General features: G+C 57.6%; 1 protein-coding gene across 6 annotated transcripts in view; it reads right to left on the bottom strand.

Annotated features, from left to right (window-relative positions):
- The window catches only part of ATP6V1C2 (ATPase H+ transporting V1 subunit C2), a 34,431-nt gene extending 13,164 nt beyond the window's left edge, over nt 1–21,267 (bottom strand). For 4 of the 6 annotated variants that reach the window (XM_023743721.1, XM_014467676.2, XM_023743720.1 and 1 more), the window contains exons 1-9: nt 21,015–21,267; nt 19,808–19,962; nt 17,223–17,290; nt 5,608–5,693; nt 4,645–4,674; nt 3,629–3,723; nt 2,778–2,869; nt 1,842–1,940; nt 952–1,020 (exon numbers count right to left, since the gene is read on the bottom strand). In XM_023743721.1, the coding sequence (XP_023599489.1) occupies nt 952–1,020; nt 1,842–1,940; nt 2,778–2,869; nt 3,629–3,723; nt 4,645–4,674; nt 5,608–5,693; nt 17,223–17,290; nt 19,808–19,936 (668 nt within the window). In that variant the 5' untranslated portion in view covers nt 19,937–19,962; nt 21,015–21,267. The remainder of the gene's footprint in view (nt 1–951; nt 1,021–1,841; nt 1,941–2,777; nt 2,870–3,628; nt 3,724–4,644; nt 4,675–5,607; nt 5,694–17,222; nt 17,291–19,807; nt 19,963–21,014) is intronic. The other 2 variants (XM_006102346.3, XM_006102347.3) reach the window with 1 other exon arrangement.
- Nucleotides 21,268–24,043: the final 2,776 nt, after the last annotated feature.

The raw sequence follows: 24,043 nt of genomic DNA, 5'->3' as shown, positions 1-24,043 counted from the left end.
ATTCCTCCAGCTCCCGGGGGACCTCAGGCTGTGGCTGTCCTGTCCCCTGCACCCCTCACTGCCGTCTCCTGTGAGTCTGTGGTCCTGGGAGAGCCAGCCTTGGGGCAGGCGCCCGCTGGCCTCCGGGCTGGGGTAGGAGAGGGCAGGGCTGCCCTCAGGCTGAGCCGAGTGCTGGAGGCAGGTGAATGGCCTCGCTGTCAGGTCTTTTAAATAAATCACAAGCTATTTCAGACACAGGCGAGGCACAGAGCAGGACACATACCTGTGTACCGGCCCCCGGCTACAGACATCACTGTTCATGCAGGAGAAAGCCCTCCCCCGCTGACCTCTCTGCCCGAGGTCACCCCTGGCGTTTCTCACCCCCAAGACCCCCATAATTCTACTGTGCACCTGCCTGTGCCCAAGTCTCAGGGGGTTTAGAGCGGCCATCGTTAGACCTTAACTAAATGGCTTCACGCTGTGTGTGCCTCCGCAGCTCGCGTGCCACGCAGACCTACCTGTGCCGCTGCACCCACCCGGCATCGCTGGCTTTCCCGCTCAGTGGCTGGCATTCACGGTCTGAATATATTCTTTCACCCCTTCTTCTGTGAGTCACCCAGCCCTCACTGCCCACAGCAGCTCGGACCTACACGCTGAGACTGTCCTCCGCCCCTCCCCCACTCTGTGGCCACCACGGCCCCGCCCTGGCCTGGCCCTCCCGTGGGGAAGAGGCCACACCCAGCTGACAAGGCAGAGCAGAGGGCAGCCAGGGAGGGCAGCCAGGGAGGGCTTCCCGGGGGAGGGGGCAGGGAAGCAAAGTCCCAAAAGATGGAGGGAGTCTGGCACGTCGCTGGTGCATGGCCACTGCAGGTTGAGGGACTCTTGGTGGGCACAGTGTGTGGTGGTTGGGTGCCCCAGGGCACCCACACATGCTTCCCAGGGACCCCCGGGTTAAACCGGCATCGCACTTACTTGGTTGACCGAGGGACCACCATGTCCGAGAGGGATTCGTAGGTCTTCTGCCATTGTATGTAGTTTTGTCTGCGAGAACAGAGTCGTTAGTGCTTTCTGCGGAGAAGGCTGTGGGGCAGCGGTTCTCAACCTGTGGGTCGCGACCCCTTTGGGGGTCGAACGACCCTTTCACAGGGGTCACTGAAGACCATCGGAAAACACATATATAATTACATATTGTTTTTGTGATTAATCACTATGCGTTAATTATGTTCCATTTGTAACAATGAAAATACATCCTGCATATCAGATATTTACATGACGATTCATAACAGTAGCAACATTACAGTTATGAAGTAGCAACGAAAATAATGTTATGGTTGGGTCACAACATGAGGAACTGTATCAAAGGGTCGCGGCATTAGGAAGGTTGAGAACCACTGCTGTGGGGTGTCCTGAGTGTTGAGGAAGCTGTACCCCCCCTTTTCCCGAGGGACCGAGGCGAGCAGGACGGGCCCTGCAGGAGCACTGGGAGCCCCGTGCCCAGCCCGGTCCTGGGCCGGCCTCCCCGTGGGGCCCTGAGCACCGGGAAAGGCGTGTGTGAAGGACTCGCCAGAGACGCCGGCAGGGGCGGTTTCTGCCCTGGCTCTGCATGGCCCGGGCCAGGCAGCTGACCACAGCTCCCCCGGGCTGGCGGGAGTGAAATGACCTGTCTGACACCTGGCGCATAGTAGGTGCTCAAGGAATGGCTGCTGCGGCCACTGCTCTTACCCTGCAAGCATGGTCCCCACCTGGCTTCCTCCAGGGCCCGCACCCCGGCCGTGGCGGGTGGGCCTCGGGCAGGGCCGGCGGCCTTCCGCAATGACTAACTCGGGCTGAGACGCCCACGGCCCCCCTCCCTGCCCACTTACGTGGGGACGATGACCAGGAGGGTGACCAGATACTCGGAGTCCAGCACAAAGTCGTCTTTGTTCACGATGTCGCTCAGTGTCCGCGTGAAGAGGTTTGCCCTGAGCCCACGTGGGACAGAGGGGGCGTGGTCAGCAGAAAGGCACGTGGAGGCGGCACGCACCCGAGCACCCACGGCACACACACGGCCGGGACGGGAGGGGCAGGAACCTCCATGTGGGGGAGGCTTAGGGCGGGGGGGCTCAGTGCACCCCCAGCTCCGCGTCTGGGAGGCCAGCACGGCGTGGCTGGCAGGGCCTCGGGTGCCGTCTCCTGCCAGCCAAGGGGCTGCTAAAGGGGACACCCGTCACTGTGCTGCCTGTGCTGCCACTGCTGCTGGGAGGAGCCCTGGTGGCAGCAGCTGAAGCTACTCCAGTGTCAGCACGGCGGCCAGCTCTCGCGTCCGGGGCGGGACGGCCCAGCGAGAGCTCGTTTCCCGTTACAGGCCCCGCGGGCCCGGCAGCCGGGGGCACTCACCTGAAATAGCTCTCTCCCTGCAGCGGACCTGGCCGCATCGGGGTCAGGGTATTTTTAGCGCCCGGATCGAGGCCACGGCCCCGCAAACGGGCCGAGACACCGCTAACGACCGCCTGGCCGTGTGCACACAGGCCGAGAGGTCAGCTAACACGTTCGTCAGCCCGCAGTGCTTCCCCGGTGAACGGCTCTCAAGCGGAGCCGCCTGGGGCGCCCCCGGGGGCTCTGAGCAGCCCCCAGAGGGTGGCCTCGGGCACAGGCAGGAGGTGTGTCTGCTCCAGGCCTCCCCTCCCAGCCAGCTCCCGAGTCAGAAGTGCCTCTCTGTCCGTCTGTCTGTCTGTCTGACTCTCTCACACACACAGCCCCGTCACCCGGGATCTGCCCCGCAGGGGGAGGCCCGTGCCGTGTGCGGACATGGCACTCACTTGGCCTTCTGGTTCAGGCTGTCCAGCGTGGCCTTGAGGGTGCTGTAGGCGGCCGTGCGGGCCTTCAGGTCCGTCTCGATCTGCGCCAGTTGCTACTCGGAAAAGCAGAAGCGTTTAAAGAGGCGGCCAAGCTTTGCAAACTTGCACACGTCGCTCCTTAAGAAAACAGCACCGAACCTGCCCGCGTCCCAGCTGGCCTCCTGGGGCCACACCTGGCGCTCGGCAGCCCCTCCTCCGGGGCCCCCAGAATCACTGCCCGACGGTCTGCTTGTCCAGCGGGGCTGGGACCTCTGACGCGGGTGATGCCCAGGGAGCCGCACCCACGTCCCCACCTTCCGGCCCCACCCATTTCCCAGACACAGGCGGCAGCAGCCTGGCGTGACGCCGGCCATGGGACAGGACGGGTCCCAGCGGCCACCTCCTTCGCCCGCCCGCCCGCCCGCCCCGCCACGCCCTGGGCCCTGCCGCTCTGCGGAGACAACAGGAGGCCTTGTTCCTGGCGGTGACATTGCCTGTGAGGCTCCCGGTGTGGTGGGGGGAGAGGTGAACACTCAGTGGGACACACGGGGTCAGCACGGCAGCGAGACGCCCAGGGCCCCAGAGCCTCCATTTGTGGCAGAAGCTGGAGGCCACGCTGACCAACATGGCAGAACCACGGGGCCGCGCCAGCTGGCGCCCCCATTGTCACGGGCACCTCCGACGAGGGGCTGGACCCCCAGGGACTGTCCCAGGAGGCAGGGCTGGCAGGAGGCAGGTGGGGACGAGGACCCCCGCCAGGGTCCGGATGCCGTAGAGGGCCCGCAGTCCCCGGTCACAGACGCGCGAGTGTCCCGGAGGGAGCCCCCCCTCACCTTCGCCAGGGTGTCCACCACGCTGGGCAGCGGCTGCTTCGCGGGGTACTTGGCCATGTCCCATTCAAAGTGGGTCACAAAGGACGTTAAGTCAACTGGAAGGACACAAACCCGCGTCAGCGTACGCGCGCGGCTCCCCACCAGGGCCCCTGAGCTGTGCGCCCCCCGGAGCGGGTGCTGTGGGGCCGGGCGGACGGGACGGAACAGTCACACCTGACAGCGACGGGCGGTTGGATCGCTACCTGCCTGGGCCTGAGCTCGCATCCTCGCGCCCTAAAGACCTGGTGCTTATAGAGAAGCAGCGCTCTACCTACGTCGCTCTTCCGTCTCGGGCCCTGCCAGTGACCCGCTGGGAAGTAAGACCCGCTGATCTTTTTAACAAAAGCATCTCTTTGTTAGCATCAGCGAGAAACCCACGTGTGACAAGCAGACTGGGCTGGGAAGGCACCGGGGACTCCCACCTGCGCGGACCTGTGCTGGCACCGAAAGGGTGTGCCGGCTTCCTCCCACCCGTGTGAGCAGGTGGGAGAAAACCCAAAGCAAATGGCTTCTTCGAATGTGGGAACCAGGAAAGGCCTGTGTGGGCCCAGGGGCACCCCTGGAGGCTGGAGAGAAGCAGGCTCCTTGCCCATCGAGGCCCCACAGAGCTCAGCCCGGCGTTGAAGCCGCCAGGGGCCACGTGCCAGCCAGCCCCCGAGAGCAGGCAGGACAGCCACCCGGAGGAAGCAGACTGCAAAGCCAGGATGCAGCTGTGCACCTGGGACCCCAGAATCAAAACACCCCACTCCAGGAGGCACGCAGAGCTGCTGGGCGGCGGGCGAGCCCCCAGGAAGCAGGGAGGGGAGGACACGGCCGCTCTCTGGGTCGTGTGACTACAGTGACCAAGTGCGAGGGGGCCACTCGGGAACCCCGTCGTACCTGGTGACTGTACCCCACCACCAGCCCGAGGTCCCGCCTCCCCAGGGACATGCGGGGCACCACACGGAACACGCACACAGCAACCACGCCCCACCTACTCTTTAAACATTTCATCTTTTCCTTCAAACCTGCAAGGGAAGAAGGTGTCATCATTCCACCGCGTTCGCCCGCAAAGCCCCTGCAGAGCTGGCAGCGTGAACGTCTCCGCTTGTCGATTGGAACAAGCAGATGGGAAGCTTTCTAAGGTTGCGGGAGGGGAACTACGGGTTTCTGTGCAGCAAGTGATCTCGGTGTTAACACGGAGCCTGTCCGCCCCTTTTCAGGGCCGAGGCATCGAGGCATCCAGGCGCGGGCTTGATCGCCGCTGCAGGCATCTCACCACCGAGTTCGTTCTAACGTCTCCAGAGTCGCAGGGGCACTCGAGTTTCAGGTCCACGATGAATGAACCAGAACATTTGGGTCTAACTCTCTACTTACTGGGCGCAACTTAAGATTTCAGTGTGAGGCCTTCCTGGCACGTGAGGGCATCCCCAGCCTCGTTTCGGGAAAGGGATAAACGGTGGGGGGCTGTGGGCAGGATGGAACCTTCCAGGCGGGAGAGGGCGGAGGCTGATGGAGACGGTGGGCAGGCCCAGGCAACCCACTAGACCCCGCCGTACACATTTCCACTTCACGTTTCATAGAGGGTTTTAGCTACAGGGTAAAAAAACGCGACAGGGGACTGTAAACTGGCAAAGGGGCGTGTCTTCCAAACGCCGTGTTGTTGAGCTAACAGCGGGGCGGACAGAGCTGGCTGGGGGGGCAACTGGTGTCTCTGGGCCTCAGTCTTCCCATCTGTAAAATGGGGCAATCCCATCTTGAAGGGTTTTTGTGAGGATTAAATGGACCAGGTCATTGACTTCCAAATGGAGAACACGGTCTGTCACCGGGGTTGGTGGGGGGAGGGGGGAGGGAGGGGAAGGAGGTCCTATCGTCTCGGTCACTGCTGCGTGGCCACACTGGGGCTGCCCGTGGGCCAGTAGGAGCCCAGGAGGCACGCGGTGACCGCGCGAGCAACCTACCTCCGTTGGCCAGGAGGTTCTCCTGGACCTTGCCCTTGGCATCCTCCATGACCTCCACCACGCTCTGGGCCATTCTCTTTATGAGGCTGTGGGGACAGAACGAAGGGCCGCTCAGAGCCGGACACTGCCCCCCAAGTCCTCTCCACCTCCGGTGGCGGGAGAAGGAGCGGGGCCGCCCTGTGGGGACTCATCTGGCAACTGCAGGAAGGGGCCGCACATGCTCACGGCCTCGGAGCCCGAATTTCCACTCCTGGGAAACGAGCTTAAGGAAATGCACAGAGAGAAAAAGGCTGATCCATAGAATTTCAGCATAAGAAGCTGCCCTGCGCCACCACCGGTCCGTGGCACCGCCGGGACAGCGGAGAGCCGGCAACCGCGGGAGGCTCCACCATAGGGGTTGACTGCGGAAGGGACGGTGCCTGCAGCTGGCCCATCGCCCGGCAGCCCCTGCGGACCCGGCTGCGCAGTTTCTGCTGTTGAGGAGCGAGGCGTGTATTGTCACGCTTCATGGAAAACAAACCAGAATCAAACGCACCCAGAAAGTGGGGGTGCCACCGTGGGAGCTGATCTTCCTGCGTCAGCTCTTTTCTAGAACCATCGGGCATCGCCGCTGTAACGGGGAACGGGAACCTCGGAGTCTCCAGAAGGTCCCCCGGGGCTGAGACAGCATCGGGGCAGGAGGACTCCCTCAGCGAGGCTCTGCCTGCGGCCAGTGTGGGGTGTGGGCCGCCTTCATCTCATCCCTCTGAGCCTCGGTCCTCTTAGGTGCCAGACGTGGACCTCACCCATTGGGCAGGACTCTGATGCGCATGAATAGAACCAGCCGGGCATCGAGCGTGTAAGAGCAGAGTGTCCACTCCTGGAGGCTGATCCATTAGAATTTCAGCTGGAAAACTCGCCAAACCAGGATCAGAGTCTGCAAGCTCTGATGGTCCAGGTCTTTGCCTCAGGCCCTCTCTCCTGACTCCCAGGCTCCAGGCCATGGGGGGCGGAGGGGTGTTGTAAAGAGGGGGGGCGGGGGACCAGGTCATTGACCTCCCAATGGAGGACACGGGCTTCTGTGGCTGCAGGCACTGGGCGTGTTGGCTTCATAGAGCGTGGAGGCCAGGGCCGGGCAGGAGGGCACGGGGCAGCCCGGATGGAGGAACAGAGGGCGGGAGAGAAGCCATTTCCAAAAAACATGCCAACCACAGGCCCGTCCATGGCGCATGTGATTGAGGTTTCCCTTTGCTAATACCTACCACTCGGCAGAGTCCACCAAGCACCAAACATTCTATAATCACTATCTCACTAAATCCCCCCCAAAATCCTTGAAGATGGGATTGCCCCGTTTTACAGATGGGAAGACTGAGGCCCAGAGACGTCAGTTGCCCCCCAACCATCCAGTCCATCGGTGGACTCTGGGGCTCCAGGCCCCCAGGCCACACTGCTGTCTTTACTGTCGCGATGGCCCATCCTGGGCTCAGATCTCCCCCCACCCCCACCCCAATGTGTTGGCATTGCTTAGAACAGCAGTTCTGCGTGTTACTAACCGTAACTTGAGCAAGTTCCCCCAGGGATCCCCACCACCAGGGAGCACCTCAGAATAACACAGTCCGACGAAGCTCAGCTGCTGGGAAGCCACTGCTGCGCGAGGACAGATACGGCCCTGGCTTCGCTGGGACCACTGACCTGTCACCAGTGGTGTCAGCGTGAGAACGTGTTTCTCAGTGAGGACTCGGCCTGGGCGGTTTTGAGTTCACTTTTCTCACGTGGCAACTCACTGGGAACGCCTCTGCAGGTCGGAACAGCCTCCTCCCTCAGCCCCTACTCTGCCCAGTGACTGGCTCCTGCCTGGATGGGACGCTGCGCTGGGCACACGCTGGCCCACTCGTGCAGGAGCACCCGTAGGGTAAGTTGCTAAGGAGCAACTACTGGAACACGAGGTGTAAACATGCACCATTTTAGCAAATAGGCCAGACGGCCCTCCAAACATGCAGACCCCATGGATGCTCCGAGCCACAGCGAGTGCCTGCTTCCCCGCACCCTCCCCAGGCCGGTGTCTCTGCCACTCTGACAGCTGGGCTTCAGATCTCAGGCTCGCTCTGTCTGACTTGCATCTCTTCGGTCATCAGCGAGGCCGGACATCTTTTTGTAGGTTTACTGGCTCCTCACACAGCTGTTTCCTTCTGTGAAGAGTGTGTTATATCCTTGGCCAGTTTCTCTACCGGTTTATTCATTAAAAAAAAAAAATTATTGGGCCCGGCCGGTGTGGCTCAGTGGTTGAGCATCGACCTATGAACCAGGAGATCAGCAGTTCGATTCCCGGTCAGGGCACAGGCCCAGGTTGTGGGCTAATCCCCAGTGCGGGGTGTGCAGGAGGCCTCCGGTCAATGATTCTCTCTCATTGTGGATGTTTCTGTTCCTATCTCTCTCTCCCTCTCCCTTCCTCTCTGAAATCAATAAGGATATTTTTAAAAACCCCTCCCATGCCTTTAGTCGGGCCGAGGGAGTGTGACCATGGTAACATCTGCCCAGCCGGCATCACACCTGGGTCACAGCGGAAAGGCCTTCAGAGACCGGGGCGACGTGGGCACTTGCCAGAGGTCACAGGCTCCCGGGTGGCTGGCCAGGCCCGAAACAAGGCCTCACTATTTCCCGTCTCAATCTTAGGGTAATAAATTGGATGCACTAACAGTATTTTTTTTCCATAGGCCCCTCCTCATTTAAAACCCTTGCCTGTTCACCCTCAGAGGGATTTGTGGGTTTGTTTGCTTGGTGTGTGTGTGTGTGTGTGTGTGTGTGTGTGTGTGTGCGGTGTTTTTTTAAGAGGAAAGCAGTCAGCTCGCGGGCACACATTTCTCCAGGCTGCAGAGGCGGCTGGGACATCCACGGAGCCTCTCCAACCACCAGGCTGGGGTTGGGGTGGGAGGTGACTGCCCGTGGGTGCAGGGTTTCTTTCTAGATGACGATGTTCTGAAAGTCCATGGTGGGGGAGGGTCGCCTTGCTTTGCAGATGTACTGCAGCCGAATGCATGGCGCACATCGAAGGGGTGCGAGGACAGTGTGGGGATGATTTCTCAAACGGCAGCGGCACGTCCTGGCCTCTCTCCTGGCTCTGAGGGTGGGGACCCAGCCTGGAGGAGAGGGGCAGGGCTGGCCTGGCCCTGATGCTGGAGGCCACGCTCTGCCAAGGGCCTGGGCTCGGCTCCGGCTTTACAGTGAGCGGAGTGTCCAAGCCCAGCCCAGGGTCTCTTCCTTGCCCCAGGCTTCCTGCCACAGCCTCCTGCTGCTCCCCCCACCCCCTTCTCTCCCAAGCCGGCCTCCCCCGTCCCACGGCAGCTGGAGGAGTCTCTAAAAACACACCTCTTAGCATGCCATCGTACTGTTTAAACTCTGTCCGTGGTTTCCCAAGACCTTCAAATATTGATGTTCTAACTCCTCAGAACAGTGGACAAGCAATAGCCTGGCCTGTCCAGCTTCCTCCCTCCGCCCCTCACCCTCCCGCCGTCCTGGAGCCACCTGGAGGCAGCAGCCCGTGTCCCTCCTCGCAGCCCACCCCACACAGACCACCGTGCTGGCCACACCCCCACTCGAATCAGGTTGCTTCTCCACTCACAGAAGCCACCCCGAGCGCCCAGCACACACCGGGCAGGGCTGTGGGAGACTGGAGTGATGGCCCCATGTGCACGCCGGCTGGGGCGGAAGGAGGTCTGCAGCCGTGAGCGGACGGAGCGTGTTCCCGTGTTCTTGTGGATCAGTTCCTGCATTATTTCCCAGATGAACTGTAAACCTACTTTTGCCCCTCTCTATGTCAAAACTCCTCGATCACAGTGTACCCTTCACACTTTGCCATCTCCTGCATGTTATTCATATTTGCAGGTTTTTTGTTTTTGTTTTTTTAAAGCCTACACAACACCGAGGGAGCATTTCGTACCTGTCAGGGTCGTTAAAACACCCAGATCTGACCAGACGTTTCACTAGAAAGGTGATAGGGAGACGGGGACTCCGCATTGCTGGTGGAAGTGGAAGGTGGCCAGCCAGAGAGGACAGGCACGTCTAGCAAAACTGCAGAGCATCCGGCCCCTGACCCGACAACGTGGCTCCGAGAACTCAGCCTGCAGATGCACCTGCAGGTACGCCTCCACATGATGACGCGGTGCAAGGCTACACGCTGAGTGTGGCTGGCGGCAGGCCCTCCCCGTGCGAGTCAATAAGCCAGGCGGCCTCCCCGGGGACTTCCCCACGCAGCATGCGTGGCAGCGGGAAGCTCACTACGCGCAGCTGGGAGAAATCTCCCAGGATGTGCTGGTAACGAAAAGGAAGCGTGATCTCAGTAGTACACGGGGGTCACTCACTACTTTGTGTTTAAAAAGGGAAATATAAAAATACGTGGTGGGCCCGGCCGGCGTGGTTCAGTGGTTGAGCATCGACCTATGAACCAGGAGGTCAATTCCCGCTCAGGGCACAGGCCCAGGTTGCGGGCTCCATCCCCAGTGGGGGGCGTGCAGGAGGCAGCCGATCCATCTTTCTCCCTCATCATGGATGGTTCTCTCTCTCCCTCTCCCTTCTTCTCTCTGAAGTCAATAAAATAAAAATTTTTAAGAAGATTTTCAAAAATAAATAAATACAAATAAAAAGAGCATTGGCTGCCGTGTGGAGAGTCGAGAAGAGAAAATCAGGAGATGGGCTAGGAGTTTGGTGCAAAAATACAGGAAGGAGAGGAAGCCGGTGTGGATGGAGGTGGAGAGCAAAGCAGCCGGCCGGCACGGAGCTGGTTTGGAGGGGACACCCCAGGGCTGGTCCCACTGACTGTCTGCTTGAGCCCCAGGTGCGTGGGCCAGGAGCCTTCGCTGCGACCAGCAGACCGCATTCAAGGAGAATGTGTCCCTGTGAGCTGGCTGTGAGGATGGTATTAACTTAGGACATGGCCCATGCAAAGAAGGACCATTTAAAGCCGCCACTTACATGCTTGCTTCGGCAGCACATATACTAAAGCTGCCACTTATGCTGGTGAAAAGCCAGCCCTGAGCGAGTGAGCGTGGCCGGGCTGTGGGCGGGAACGGAGGCGCCGGGTCCCAGGAGCTGGCCGAGGTCTACGTCGGACGTGCTTTGTGTGAAATCTAATCTCCGAGGAATTATTCTGTGAGTTTCATAACGTGGCCTCGGGCTGGCCCTACCAGCGGCTGCACAGAGCGGCCGGCCGGCATTCCTTCCCTCCCTGCTGGCCAACCTGCCTTCTGGTTTGGTGAGCGCGGCTGGGAGGCACGGGAGGGGTTGGGACCTACGGCAGCGCCTGGGGGTGGTGAAGGCCAGGCAGGGGCAGGCCGGCTGGGAGGAGCTCAGTGCCCAGTGCCCAGTGCCCAGGGCCCAGGGCCTGCGGCGAGGACAGGAGGGAAGCGGCCGACCCGGTGAAGCCTGCTGGGCGCCAGCGTGACTAACTCTGCGAGCAGCGTGCGCTCACCGGGGGCGCCACGTGCGGCTGCTCATCCTCACGCAGGTGCCACGAGGAAACCGAAACAGAAAGCACCTGACAGCGCCCGGCGCCCAAGGGGTGAGCGAGGACTGGCAGTTACAACCTCAAGACAGAAAACTCGTCTGGCCGGCGTGGCTCAGGGGTTGAGCATCAACTGATGAGCCAGGAGGTCAGGGTTCGATTCCTGGCCGGGGCACAGGCCCGGGTTGCGGGCTCGATTCCCGTGAGGGGTGTGCAGGAGGCAGACGATCCATGATTCTCTCTCATCATGGATGTTTCTCTCTCTCTCTCCCTCCCCCTTCTTCTCTGAAAGCAATTAAAAAAAAAAAAAAGACAGAAAACAGTAAAAACAGAGGCCAGAGCACAGCATTTGTCAACCCTTGATGGAGGGATGCCTGTCGCAGGGCGTGACTCAGCCCTCAGCCGGGAGTGACCGCGAGAAGCTCAGGTATAAAAACGGGCGCGGCGGACACGAAAATCCTTGACCTGCCACTCCAGCGGGTGTCAACTCGACACAACGGAGCCGGGAGAAGACACCGTCCCGGGGACCAGAACACGGAGGAAAAGCAGCGCCGTATCAGGTCCAAGAAAACCTCCAGTTCCCGAGGCAGAATCGGCGCTTACTTCATTCTCCAACAGCAAAGCGATAGAATTAGAAATGGAACAGAAACAGCGTCCAGGAAAACTGAAGCAGTCAGAGGCAGGGTGGGCACAGGCGGACAGGCGTCCATGGGTGAGTGGGTGAACCTGGATCCAGGGTGCGTTCCCCTGTGGCCCCGCCCCCCACTCCCACCCCCTCACCCCGCCTCCTTGTAGGAGCTTCCTTCCTCGTTTGGGACGTGAAGGGGTCAGGTCAGCTCCCTCAAGGCCTGGGATCTTCCCAAGAACCTCTCTTCCATCCACGCATTCTGCTGGGCCTTGGGGGCCACGTGTTCTACACTCTGGGGAGGTAAGTGTGCGAGCGCCTGGCTTTGTGGGACCCCCAGTCTGGCCGGGGAGACGGCTGTTAGACAGACAATCCCCCAGGAGAGTGTTGATGTCCGCTCTGGCGAGTGCTACGCGGGAGGGGCTCTGGTGGGTAAGTCAGAAGAGCTGGGGGAGGGGGAAGTCAGGGGAGCTGAGCAGGATGAGCAGGTGATAATGGGGGTGAATGGGGCGTGGGGGAGGTTTGAATCGGTTTTTGGAGCGAGCAGGAGAATAGGGAACACGCACAGTAGGACTGCCAGCAGCTTCGAGGCATCTAGAAACCACACGGCGCACAGAGGCATTCGATTGGTGTTTGTCTAACGCAGTGGTTCTCAACCTTGGCTGCACATTAGAATCACCTGGGAATCTTTTTAAAATCCTGATTTCTGGGCCTCGTCCTGATCCTGAGGCCCAGAAATCAGGATTTTAAAAAGAATCCCAGGTGATTCTAATGTGCAGCCAAGGTTGAGAACCACTGGTCTGACGCATGGAAGAAATGGCACGCAGGTGATCTCCATCTGATGTTCTTGCGGCAACAGAGAAGCTGGGCCATTTTTTAAATTATATTTTGCGCCTAGCTGGCGTGGCTCAGTGATTGAGCGTTGACCTATGAACCAGGAGGTGAGGGTTCCATTCCCAGTCAGGGCACATGCCCGGTTGTGGGTTCAATCCCCGGTGTGGGGCGTGCAGGAGGCAGCCGATCAGTGATTCTCTCTCATCACTGATGTTTCTATCTGTCTCTCCCTCTCCCTTCCTCCCTGAAATCAATAAAAATATATTTTAAAAATAATAAAATTATATGTTGCTTCTCTGTAGAATGGCCTTCGGAGAACGGACTCCCTAAGATCTGCGCTCCTAAGCAGGCATCGCACTCTCCCGTCAGCCGCCCCTGCCGCCCGCAAGGACCCACGTGGGTGAAGAAAAGTCACCAGCTACTCCACCAGGAAACGCTCCGCCGTGCCAGTAACGTTGGCGATGTGCCACAGGCGCCCACGAGGTATGTCCGAATGCTGGGCGCCTGGGAAACGTAATAGTTCAACCAGCACAGCAAACCAGGCTGAGATCCCGTGAAGGACTCAGACATTGAAAAAAAAAGGGGGGGGGGCGGGGTAGCTTTTTAAAAGATAAAATGGTTTGGTTTCTCAAATGGTCATGAGCTCGAGTATAAGTACCGAGTCCCTGAACCAAGGCAGAATGGGGAAATAAATCAAAAATACAGGGGAGGCCCCATCCAGTAAGCGAACCGCCTTCCAGCTGCTGGAAAAACACTGCAGTGCCCTGGGGTGAATAAATAATAAAAGGCTAGGGAAACAATACACCCTGAAAACACCCGTCCCTCCCTCCCTCCGCGCTGCTGGCCGGACAGCGCGGGCGGGTTCAGGCTGCCGGGCCACACGGCCAGCGAGCATGTATTTACCCACAACACGGGGTCCTTTCCAGAGAACCGGGGAGGGCATTCCGAAAACCTGAAGCCGGTCTGGGACCTCATTATCTCACCCCAAGCTCCAGTATTCACCCCTGAGGCACTGTGCCCTGCTATCTGGACTAGGTAAATGCTGGGAATAAGAATTGTGGGGGTCTCGCCCGGTCAGCGTGGCTCAGGGGTTGAGCATCAACCTATGAACCAGGTAGTCACAGTTCGATTCCCGGTCAGGGCACAGGCCCGGGGTGCAGGCTCGATCCCCAGTGTGGGGCTGCAGGAGGCAGCTGATCCATGATTCTCATCATTAATGTTTCTATCTCTCTCCCTCTCCCTTCCTCTCTGAAATCAATAACAAAGAAAAAGAAAGAATAAAGAGTTATGGGGGTCTCAAACCAACCACACCCCTTTTTCTTTTTCCCTATAGGTAGGCTCTTGAGATTATATACCCACAAGTAAGACAATACACGGTGATTTTCATTCTTACCACACCTAGCCTGTTTTTTTTAAACAAACAAACGAAAGAACCCCACCACTTTCCTTCCTCTGTGTCCTATCTGTTTCACAATTGTAGCCTCAACTTTGCTTGTTCACACATTTTCATATCATTCCTTAAACAGATGCTATCCCACCATCACAAGCAACTTACACAACAAACAGGTACAGAACACAACACGAATGCCTCCTAAAAACAACAACAACATAAAGGTGGAAGTAATAGTACTGCTGGATCACAGACTTCCAGAGTGAGAGAGGGCTTTGGTGAATCAGAGAGAGGGTAACGGCTTGCGCTAGGGAAGAAAGTAGGTGGCTAGGAAAGGCCTAGAAAGAGAAAATGCCCAGTAGAGGTCATTTCTGCAGCCAGGCCTGGGAGCAGTGCACAGAGAAGCCAGCGCCCTGCCTCGCTGCACAGCCTCCTGGTTGGCCTGTGGGGGCCAGGAAGCCACGGCAACCGCAGCCCAGGGCTGTGGGCTGGCTTCCAGGGCCGCTGTCAGGCGCACCACCCGCCATGCAGAGCAGCCCAGGAAAGGAGCTGATACTTAGGGTCAAGCCACTTGTTCTTGGATGTTAATTGGTCACAGAGCGTGTCCTGGGATTTGATTTTACTCCCCTTCATTCTTTTTTTAATATAATTTTATTTATTTCAGAGAGGAATGGAGAGAGAGAGAGAAATATCGATAACGAGAGAGAATCATCGACTGGCTGCCTCCTGGGGATCCAGCCCGCAACCTGGGCATGTGCCCCTGACCGGAATCGAACCCAGGACCCTTCAGATCAAAGGCCGACGCTCCATCCACTGAGCCAAACCAGCTAGGGCTCCCCTTCATTCTTGATTTAACACAATCTTACTCCCCTTCAATCTCCCCGGAAGGCAGAGACGGTCGCTATTACCCCATTTTACAGATGAGAAAGCCAAAGGCTAGTTTTCTTTCTCAAAGACCGAGAGCTGCTCACTGGGGACGAGGCCGGCGTGGGGTGGTTAGCCCGACATCCCCCGTGGAGTTACACAGGGGTCTCTGTAGGCGTGGGCAACGAGAACACGAATAGCATCTGCACAGAGAACCACACCCCTGGCCCAGGGCACCATTATGAAGGTTAGAAATCCCGAACTCTGTCCCCCAGGACGCCTCGTTACGCATTTCCCACACAACACATTAGAAGAGGCAGTCGCAGCCGGGACTCCAGTCCACTGACAAGGACAGCAGCACGTGCCCACAGGCCCCGAAAATCGGAACCCTCCAAGGAGGAGAGAGATCAAGCGGTCAGCCCGGGGTCATTTCTGGAGGTGCCACGACTGTTTCCTCATCTAACCTCTCTGCATTTTTTGTTGTTGTTGTTAATCCTCACCCACGGATATTTCTTCCATTGATTTTTTAGACAGAGTGGAAGGGAGGGGGAGAGTCAGAGAGAGAAACATTGATTGGTTGCCTCCTGCACATGCCCCAACTGGGGCCGGGGATCGAGCCTACAACCAAGGCATGTGCCCTTAACTGGAATCGAACCTGGACCCTTCAGTCCGCAGGCCAATGCTCTATCCACTGAGCCAAACTGGCCAGGGCCCAAGGATATTCTTCCATTGCTCTTCAGAGGGAGTAGAAGGGAGGGAGGGAGGGGAGAGAGGGAGAAAGAGAGAAACATGGATGTGAGAGACACAGCATGGACTGGCTCCCTGGGGGCAGGAAATGAACCTGAGACCCAGGCAGACGTCCCTGACCAGGAATCAACCCTGAGAATCTGTCATTGCCCAGGCTGATGCTCCAACCAGTGAGCCACCCAGCCAGGGCCCATCTGAATTTTTTTAAAAATCACTTGTTAAACAACAGATTTTCATCTTCACCAAAACAAGGGATTATTATTCTAAAACCACCTCATAAGTGATGGCAAATTCACATGGCATAATATTACAGTGCAATAGTTAATGGTGAGATCAAAAGAACAAGATATGAAAAGCAAGTTACAAAATATGTGTGAAGTGATGTCACCTTTATTAATAGGTGGATATGTATGAATACATGTATGCATCAATAATATTTATGTGGCCCAGCCGGCTGGCATTGCTCAATGATTGAATATTGACCTATGAACCAGGAGATGAAGGTTCAGTTCCCAGTCAAGGCACATGCCTGCGTTTGGGGCTCAATCTCCAGGAGGGGGCGTGCAGGAGGCAGCTGATCAATGATTCTCTCATCATTGATGTATTTCTCTCTCTCTCCCTCTCCCTCCCTCTCAGAAATCAATGAAAATATACTTAAAAAATAATACTTATGTGTAGGAAAATGGATGTACCTACTGCAAATATAACAATCATGGGTGATTTGTATTTTCTTTCTCATACTTTTCTGTGATCTGTACGTACTTTCAATGATTTTGTACCAGACGGTAAAAGTGTTTCTAGACAGCAAATGATGCTCAGACTCGCGCATCCTCACGCCCTTTGGGCGGGAGTGTTAGCAGGAGCAGCTTCCCGGAGGGTCACGTGGGCAGCCCTGTCACATTTCCCAGCGTTTCTCAGCCACCTCACTTCCACACGTGCACGAGAACAGTCATCACAGATGGTTCGTGTAGCAAAAGACTAGACAACTTAATGTCCATCCGCAGAGAAATGCCAGTAAATCAAGCCCACATCTGCTCAAGGTGACGCGGCCGGGAGAGAGGACGCGCGCTTAGGGACTGTCTCTAATCCTGTGACCAGGTGGGAGGCGCAAGGTGCAGAATGCGTGCTGCCGTTCGCATGACATTACTGTTGAGAATAGACTCGTATGTGCGTGTGCATGTACCGGCTGTCTCCGGAAGGCTCCCCCAGAAAACTAGCACCACGCGGCCTTCCAAGAGGAGAAACAAGGGCAAAGGAGAGAGGAGAGCAGGTCGGATAGCTTTCCACTGGGCTGTTGAATTTTTTACTATGCGCATATGTTACTCCAAACGCAACCCCAAACAAAACCCTTAAAACGCCTGGGGGGACGCTGCACCCATTCTCTTCCTAAGGGTGCCAGCACTTGAGCCTCGGCCTCTCCCTCTCCGTGCTGAAGGCAGCCCCTTAAAAAAAGCTGCCTCCCGCCAGCGAAACCGGTGGACCCTGCACGCCGCTGTCCACCCAGCGCCCTCAGGGGACCCCCCCACTCCGCCCTCCCTTACCCCACCCCACACACACTCTTCTCATGACCTCTAGGACCTGGTTTAGGCGAGTATGGGCTCAGCCGAAGCCAGAGCCCTGTGTCTTCTGACAACAGTGGCCGCCTCTCCCTCGTTTGTAGTAAATAAGAAATAGTTTACCTTTCGGCAAAGGTATCCAGTTTCCCCAACTCATCCGAGAGGCCGACGAGCGAATCCAAGGTCCCCACCTGGAAAGAGCAGAGAGCAGGCAGGGCTCAGGGTCTGTGGCCGAGAAGCGAGAAGCGAGCGTGCCTTTCCCCGCGGGGCGGGCTCCTGTGCCCGCCGCCTGGAGTGCGTTGTCCTTGGTCAGCAGCCAAACTGGAAACTGGGAAGAGCTCTTAAGGGAAATCAGTGGGTTTTTTAAAAATGTTTTTAAATGTCTTGTTGCCGGTGGGAAACATTGTCACGTTTCTGCCACAGGAAGACGTGACTAGGACGTGGTGGCTGCCCTCGGCTGGCTTTCCTGTTAGAGAGGCGGCCTGCTGGTCACAGCTTAATCCCGAGTCACGAGCAGACAGACCAGAAAGCAAGTTCGAGAAGTGCTCCTTCCAAAAGCCCCTCTTCTCCAAGAGCGCCCACCCACCCCTCCCTTCGAGGCCTCACGGTGATGTTGCGGGCAGGGCAGCTTCCCCTCCCTCCCTCCCACCATGCATGGGAGTCCTTGCCTGTTCAGATCACTTTCCACAGCCTGCTGCTTCTAATAAGTGGAAATCATCAGAGTCTGAAAATGCATTGCAGGTCTATTTGCAGAATCAGAAGGAAAAACTCTGTTATCACGTTAGCAGCCACCAATCAGCCGTTAAAAAGTAGCTAGGAGCCCTGGCCGGTTTGGCTCAGTGGATAGAGTGTCGGCCTGCGGACTGAAGGGTCCCGGGTTCGAGTCCGATCAAGGGCATGTACCTCAGTTGCAGGCCCCTCCCTGGCCCGGGCCCTGGCCAGGCGTGTGCAGGAGGCAACCCATGGATGTGTTTCTCTCTGTCTTTCCCTCTCTCTTCCACTCTTCCTAAAATCCATGGAAAGATATCCTCGGTGAGGATTAAAAAAAAATAACTGGGAAACTGTGCAGCCTGGGTATCTCTGGTAGGTGAAGCGGCTTCTTTTCAAGAAACTTGATTGTAAGCAACTTTGGGCCGGGGTCCTGTATGTCTTCCTCTTTGTCCCCTCCAGCCGCACGCAGAGGAGATGACGATGGGGCCGAACTGACTCACTGTCCCAGCGGCCGTCCCTGGACAACCGTGCAGGTTTGGGAAGTCGGCAAGATACGGGTTCAGATCCCGGAGCTGCCACGTGCCAGCTCTCCAACCCGCGCCCTCCTCGGGCCGATCTAGAGCGTGGGACTTGCAAAGGTTCGAGATGATGCGTTTAAAGTGCCTCACCCCCAGTTTACCGCTCGATAAACACTAGCAAAAGGAAAAGCATAGCCCGGCCGGCGTGGCTCAGGGGTTGAGCGCCGACCTATGAACCAGGAGGTCACGGTTCGATTCCTGGTCAGGGCACGGACCCGGGTTGTGGGCTCGATCCCCAGTGTGGGGTGTGGAGGAGGCAGCTGATCCATGATTTTCTCTCATCATTGATGTTTCTCTCTCTCTCTCTCCCTCTCCCTTCCTCTCTGACATCAATTATAAAAAATAAAATAAAAGTAGAAGCAGCACCAACAACTATGGCAGCAAAGGTTCAGCTTTCCCGGGAAGGGTGCGTGGGGGTTGTAACGGGGTGCGTGGCAGTGTGCTCAGCTCTGCGGGCAGCGCCGTCCCTCCAGCGCTCGCAACGCTGCTTCCCGTGGAGGCCCACCACCTTGGGGAGCAGCGCAGAACGTCCCTCTCTTTGAAGTGAGAAGACTGTCCCTGTATTTGTCTGTCCTGTTCGTTTCGATCTCACTTTGTTCTCCCAAGCAAGAGCCCTTAGACCAGCGGTTCTCAACCTGTGGGTCGCGACCCCTTTGGGGGTCGAATGACCCTTTCACAGGGGTCGCCTAAGACCATCGGAAAACACATATAATTACATATTGTTTTTGTGATTCATCACTATGCCTTAATTATGTTCAATTTGTAACAATGAAATTGGGGGTCACCACAACATGAGGAACTGTATGAAAGGGTCGCGGCATTAGGAAGGTTGAGAACCACGCCTTAGACCAAGCGTGTCAAACTCAAAGGCTAACATGGGCCAAACAAACGAGGCGTGCGGCCCGAGGGCTGCGAGTTTGACATGCTTGCCTTAGACGCTCCTGCTGTCAAATCTCTCTCTGTCATCTGCCCAGCTAATACCAGCTCCCCTGCCTGCCTCTCCGACTGGGCCGGGAGGATCCTGGATTTCCTGCCTGTCATGGCTGAAACTCTCCACCCTGAATATTTCAACTCTGTTATCGGTCTTCCTAGATGTTGAAGAGGAAACAGGAAGAATCTGAAAGCAATTCACAAGAGCTCAAGTGTGTAAGATGCTCCTCCCTCTGTGTGAAGACACTGCTCCCACACCCTCTCCCTCTTCCTTCTGTCCTGTCGCTCCAAGTCCCCAGGTACCACGACCCATTTGGGCGATGTCGTGAAGTCCCAGGCGGACCCTGGGCTCCGCGTCCACCCTCACCCCCAGGCGGACCCTCAGTGTGGCCGCCGCTGCCCTTATTTTCTCCTTGGCTTCTGGCAGACACCCCTCCACCCCCCACCCCAGTCTCCCCTCCTCTTTCCCCCCCGCCCCGGGAACTGTACCTTGAGGTCAGGGATGGCGAACTTGGTGTTGTACGACAGGTTGGACTTGGAAGTCACCGTGTTCAATCTCTCCAGCGCTTGTAAGTTTTCCTTATCGCCAGGGGCAGAAATTAACCAAAACTCGGACATGCTTCCAGTCTTCTCTTATCCAGTAACTGCCCGGAGCCACACACACAGAGAAACAGGACAAGTGTCAGCTGTCCCTCCTTCCTCACCACTCCCTTCCCTGGGAAGTAACCCTCTCCCTGGTTCCCATTCTCTGTGCCTTTGACCTTCAGCTCAGATCCCATAGCTCCAAGGACACCTATGGGTACAAGCTGATCTGCAATGTTCTCATCTCCGCCTGAAGCGCCCTCGGGTCCTCCCCAGGGTTCCCAAAGGGGCGCCTCCCGAGGGGGCTCTGCCTGCTTTTCAGGGACAGCATGCTTCCCTTTTCCTCCGCTCTCCCGGTCCAGTGACAGGCCCCACCCGGCGTCATAAACAGGGGGACAGTACACGGGGCGGGGGACCTTCTGGAATGGCATTTCCTCCCTCCCACCTTGCGTCTTCGGGGATGCAGGATGGGGTGGAGGCAGAAGTGAGACCAGGCCACCTGGGCAAACCCCAGATCTTCACTTGCCGAACCTGAGATGGGCACTGGCTTTAAAAACAGACTCAGGCCCTGGCGGGCGGCTCCGTGGTTAGAGCATCGCCAGAGACACTCAGGTGGCAGGTCCCCCTTCAGGGCACATACAAGAGTCCTCGATGTTTCTCTCCCTTCCTTTCTCTCAATCAATACACGATTTTTAAAAATTTTAAATAGACTTCAGAAGGAAATCTTTTGGAGAAATAAGAAAAAAAAAAAGCGGTGGGGCCAGGGGCTTCGAAAGTTGTGTTTCCTGAGCGGGGAGCTTGCAGGGCCGGCGGGCAGATTCTGTCCGGCGGCCTCCGACGCCCATTAGTCCTGCTCATTCAAACGCGCACACGCCCACGCCGTCCTCCCTGGCTCCGTGCGCCCTTCCCGTGCCCCCCCGGCGCCCCCGAGAGGCTGGGGGCGACACGGGAGGTGACTGAGACCCATCTGGCAGCTCCTCTTTCCCACACCATCTCCCTGCGCTCAAGGTGCTCAAGGTAAGCTCAGCCCCTCCTGCCCGCGCACAGCGCAGCTCCTCCCGGTCTATGGCCTGGGGACACGCTGGCCCTGCTCGCCGCCCCGGAGGCCACCTGCCTGGCGCGGGGAGGGCGTAGCGGAGGCGCCGGCTCGGTTCCCACGGAGGAAGCTCTGAACAGGACGCCCCGTGCGGACCACAGGGACGCGGGCGGGCGCGCCTCTCCCCCGTCGTCTCGGATCCCCGATCGATCGCGCGCGTCCTTCCGCGTCCTTACCGGGAGCCGGGAGCCGGCGAGCCGCGAGGGCAGGCGGGCAGGCGGGCTGACGGGCGCGGGTCCGGAGCGCTCGGCCGGCTCCCGGGAGGCAGCGGCTGTGCACGGAGCCCCGCCCCGAGCTTATGTGCCCGCGGAGGGAGGCCCCGCCCCGCCCCCGGGCATTTTGCATACCGGGCCGCCGCCTCCCGCGTCCCGGGCTGGGGCCGGGGCCAAAGGCCGCCCGAGACAGCGGAAAGGGGCGCTGCCCTTCCCGCGGGGGCCGGGACCTGGAGGGGCGCTGGGAGGTGGGACGGGTTCGCCAGACCCCCCAAGCGGAGCGCGCGGAGCTGACAGGACGTGAGATGACCGAGCGCAGCGGGAGGGAGAGGCGGGGCTCCGGGACGGGGACACCTGCCCTCGCTGCCGCCGCTCCCCCAGCCCCGGGGACAGGGCTCGAGGGTCTCGGGGAAGATCGCCGAGCGGCCGGACTGACCTGCGGAGAGCGAGCGCCGGGCCCGGTTGGCACACACCTGGGCAGAGCCGCAGGTCCCCGGGGCGTGGGCGCGCCGTCCCTGTTGTCCCGGCAACTCCCCGCGCCCCAGGCGCCCCCCTGGCGGGGAGGGACTTGCTGCCCGGCCCGGCCGGCCCGCGGGGGCGCCGCTCACAAACCCCGGCCCCTACCGCGCACCTTACAAAGCAAAACAACAAGAAAACCCTGAGAATTCCTTTTCCCTGGAGAGGAGGGGAGAACCGAATGCCTCTGTGGGCATTGTCTTCGGCGCTCAGTGGGTGGGACTTTTGTTTGTTTGTTTGTTTGTGTTTTAATCTCAGAATTATTCTTTGGGAGAAGGTATGGCTGCTGCCTCCCGAACGGGCGCCCCCTGACTAAACGCCTGTCAACTCCTGGTGGTGGGTGCGTTCAGATCTTTTGGAAAGAGGCGAAGGCGTGACCCCACAAGCTGGGAGGGAAGGCGGCTTTGGGGCACAGCATGTGCGCTGCGATCCGGTTGTGGGTTTGGGATTGGCCCTTTGGAGCTCCCAGCACCTGCGCCCCGCATCACCCTAATTGGGACACTCGTGCGCATTAGTCAGGCCTTGCGACATCTTCCCGAGGGAGGACAACTGAAACCGGGATGGGGAAACCCGGTGTGTGCAGCGCGATGAGGTGGCAATTCCAGGGAAGGAGTGTTCTGGTGGCTCTGGACAATGGGTCTCCAATTGTGCAACGTTCCCAGCGCTGCCATGCTTCCCAGCCAGGGCAGACAGAGCTCCGGAGCTGGAGCAGGCTGCCCGCAGGGGCGCGTGGACTGCCCGGCATCCCACAGCTGGTTCCAGGCACAGCCGTGGGTGGAACTCGGGCCTCTGACCCAGCTTGTCTCCGTCCAGCTGTTCCCACAAGCCTGCAGGGCTGCGCCAGGACTCTGCTGGGGAGCCCATGGTTTCCTACCTTCACTCTCAGGACCTGGGCGCAGCCCCTCCGAGACTGGGTGGTCCTTTTGGGAGTCCCCAGCTTGCATGGGCACCATTCTTCCTATAAATACGGTTTCTTTCTAACTAGCTTGTTTCATGAAAAAAGAGTCAGATACAACACAAGGCCCAGGCATCTGATTAAGAAAACGATAAGGCCCTACGTGACCCTCGTCTTACTGAATACCTCTCCATTCATAAATCTGCCTATCAGCGGTTCTCAACCTGTGGGTCGCGACCCCTTTGGCGGTCGAATGACCCTTTCACAGGGGTCGCCTAAGACCATCCTGCATATCAGATATTTACATTACGATTCATAACAGTAGCACCATTACAGTTATGAAGTAGCAACGAAAATAATTTTATGGTTGGGTCACAACATGAGGAACTGTATTTAAAGGGCCAGAAGGTTGAGAACTGCTGGTAGTCTTTTGCATCTTAAACTTCTTGTTAAATATTGGGTTACGTCAGAGTTGGTGACACTACTGCTGTAGGGGTGGCTTGACATTTCTCAAATGACTTTTTTTATTTTCTGCTTATAAAGGTAATTCTGTGCTTCTTATAGAGAATTTGGGAAACACCAAAAAGTAGGAAGAGGGAGGTAAAAATACTACCTGTGTTTCCGTGATCTGAAAATAACCACCATTAACATTCAAAGGATCCTTATTACTTTTTTTTAAAACATATTTTATTGATTTTTTACAGAGAGGAAGGAAGAGGGATAGAGAGTTAGGAACATCGCTGAGAGAGAAATATCGATCAGCTGCCTCCTGCACGCCCCCTACTGGGGATGTGCCTGCAACCAAGGTACATGCCCTTGACCAGAATCGAACCCGGGACCCTTCAATCCACAGGCCGACGCTCTATCCACTGAGCCAAACCGGTCAGGGCTCCTTATTACTTTTTAAAAAATTCTTTGTGGTTTAAAGTATTACATATGTCTTCTTTTTCCCCCATCGACCACTCCCCAGCCCCTCTCACCCCCCCCCCCCCCCAGCACATGCCCTGACCCCCCCTTGTGGCCGTGTCCATAGGTTATGCTTATATACATGCATACAAGTCCTTTGGTTGATCTTTTACCCCCTCCCCCCACCCTCCCCTCTGAGGTCGGATGGTCTGTTCAATACTTCTCTGTCTCTGGATCTATTTTTGTTCATCAGTTTATGTTGTTCATTATATTCCACAAATGAGTGAGATCATGTGATATTTATCTTTCTCCAACTGGCTTATTTCTATCCTTATTACTTTTTCATGCATATTCATATAAACAGATATAAACGTTCTGGCATGAATGAGATTACAGAAATATTACACATAAAGCCTGGCGTCCTACTGTCAATCGCTTTTTTAAATTGATCAAATCGCTCTTATCAGTGAATGTAACCTTTGTCACCAGCAGTTTAGCAGAGCTCAGGACTTGAGTCA

This window comes from Myotis lucifugus, unplaced genomic scaffold (assembly GCF_000147115.1).
Source record: "Myotis lucifugus unplaced genomic scaffold, Myoluc2.0 scaffold_409, whole genome shotgun sequence".
Lineage (NCBI taxonomy): Eukaryota > Metazoa > Chordata > Mammalia > Chiroptera > Vespertilionidae > Myotis > Myotis lucifugus.
The sequence above is the reverse complement of the archived record's forward strand: the minus strand, read 5'-3'. Positions and strand labels throughout refer to the sequence as shown.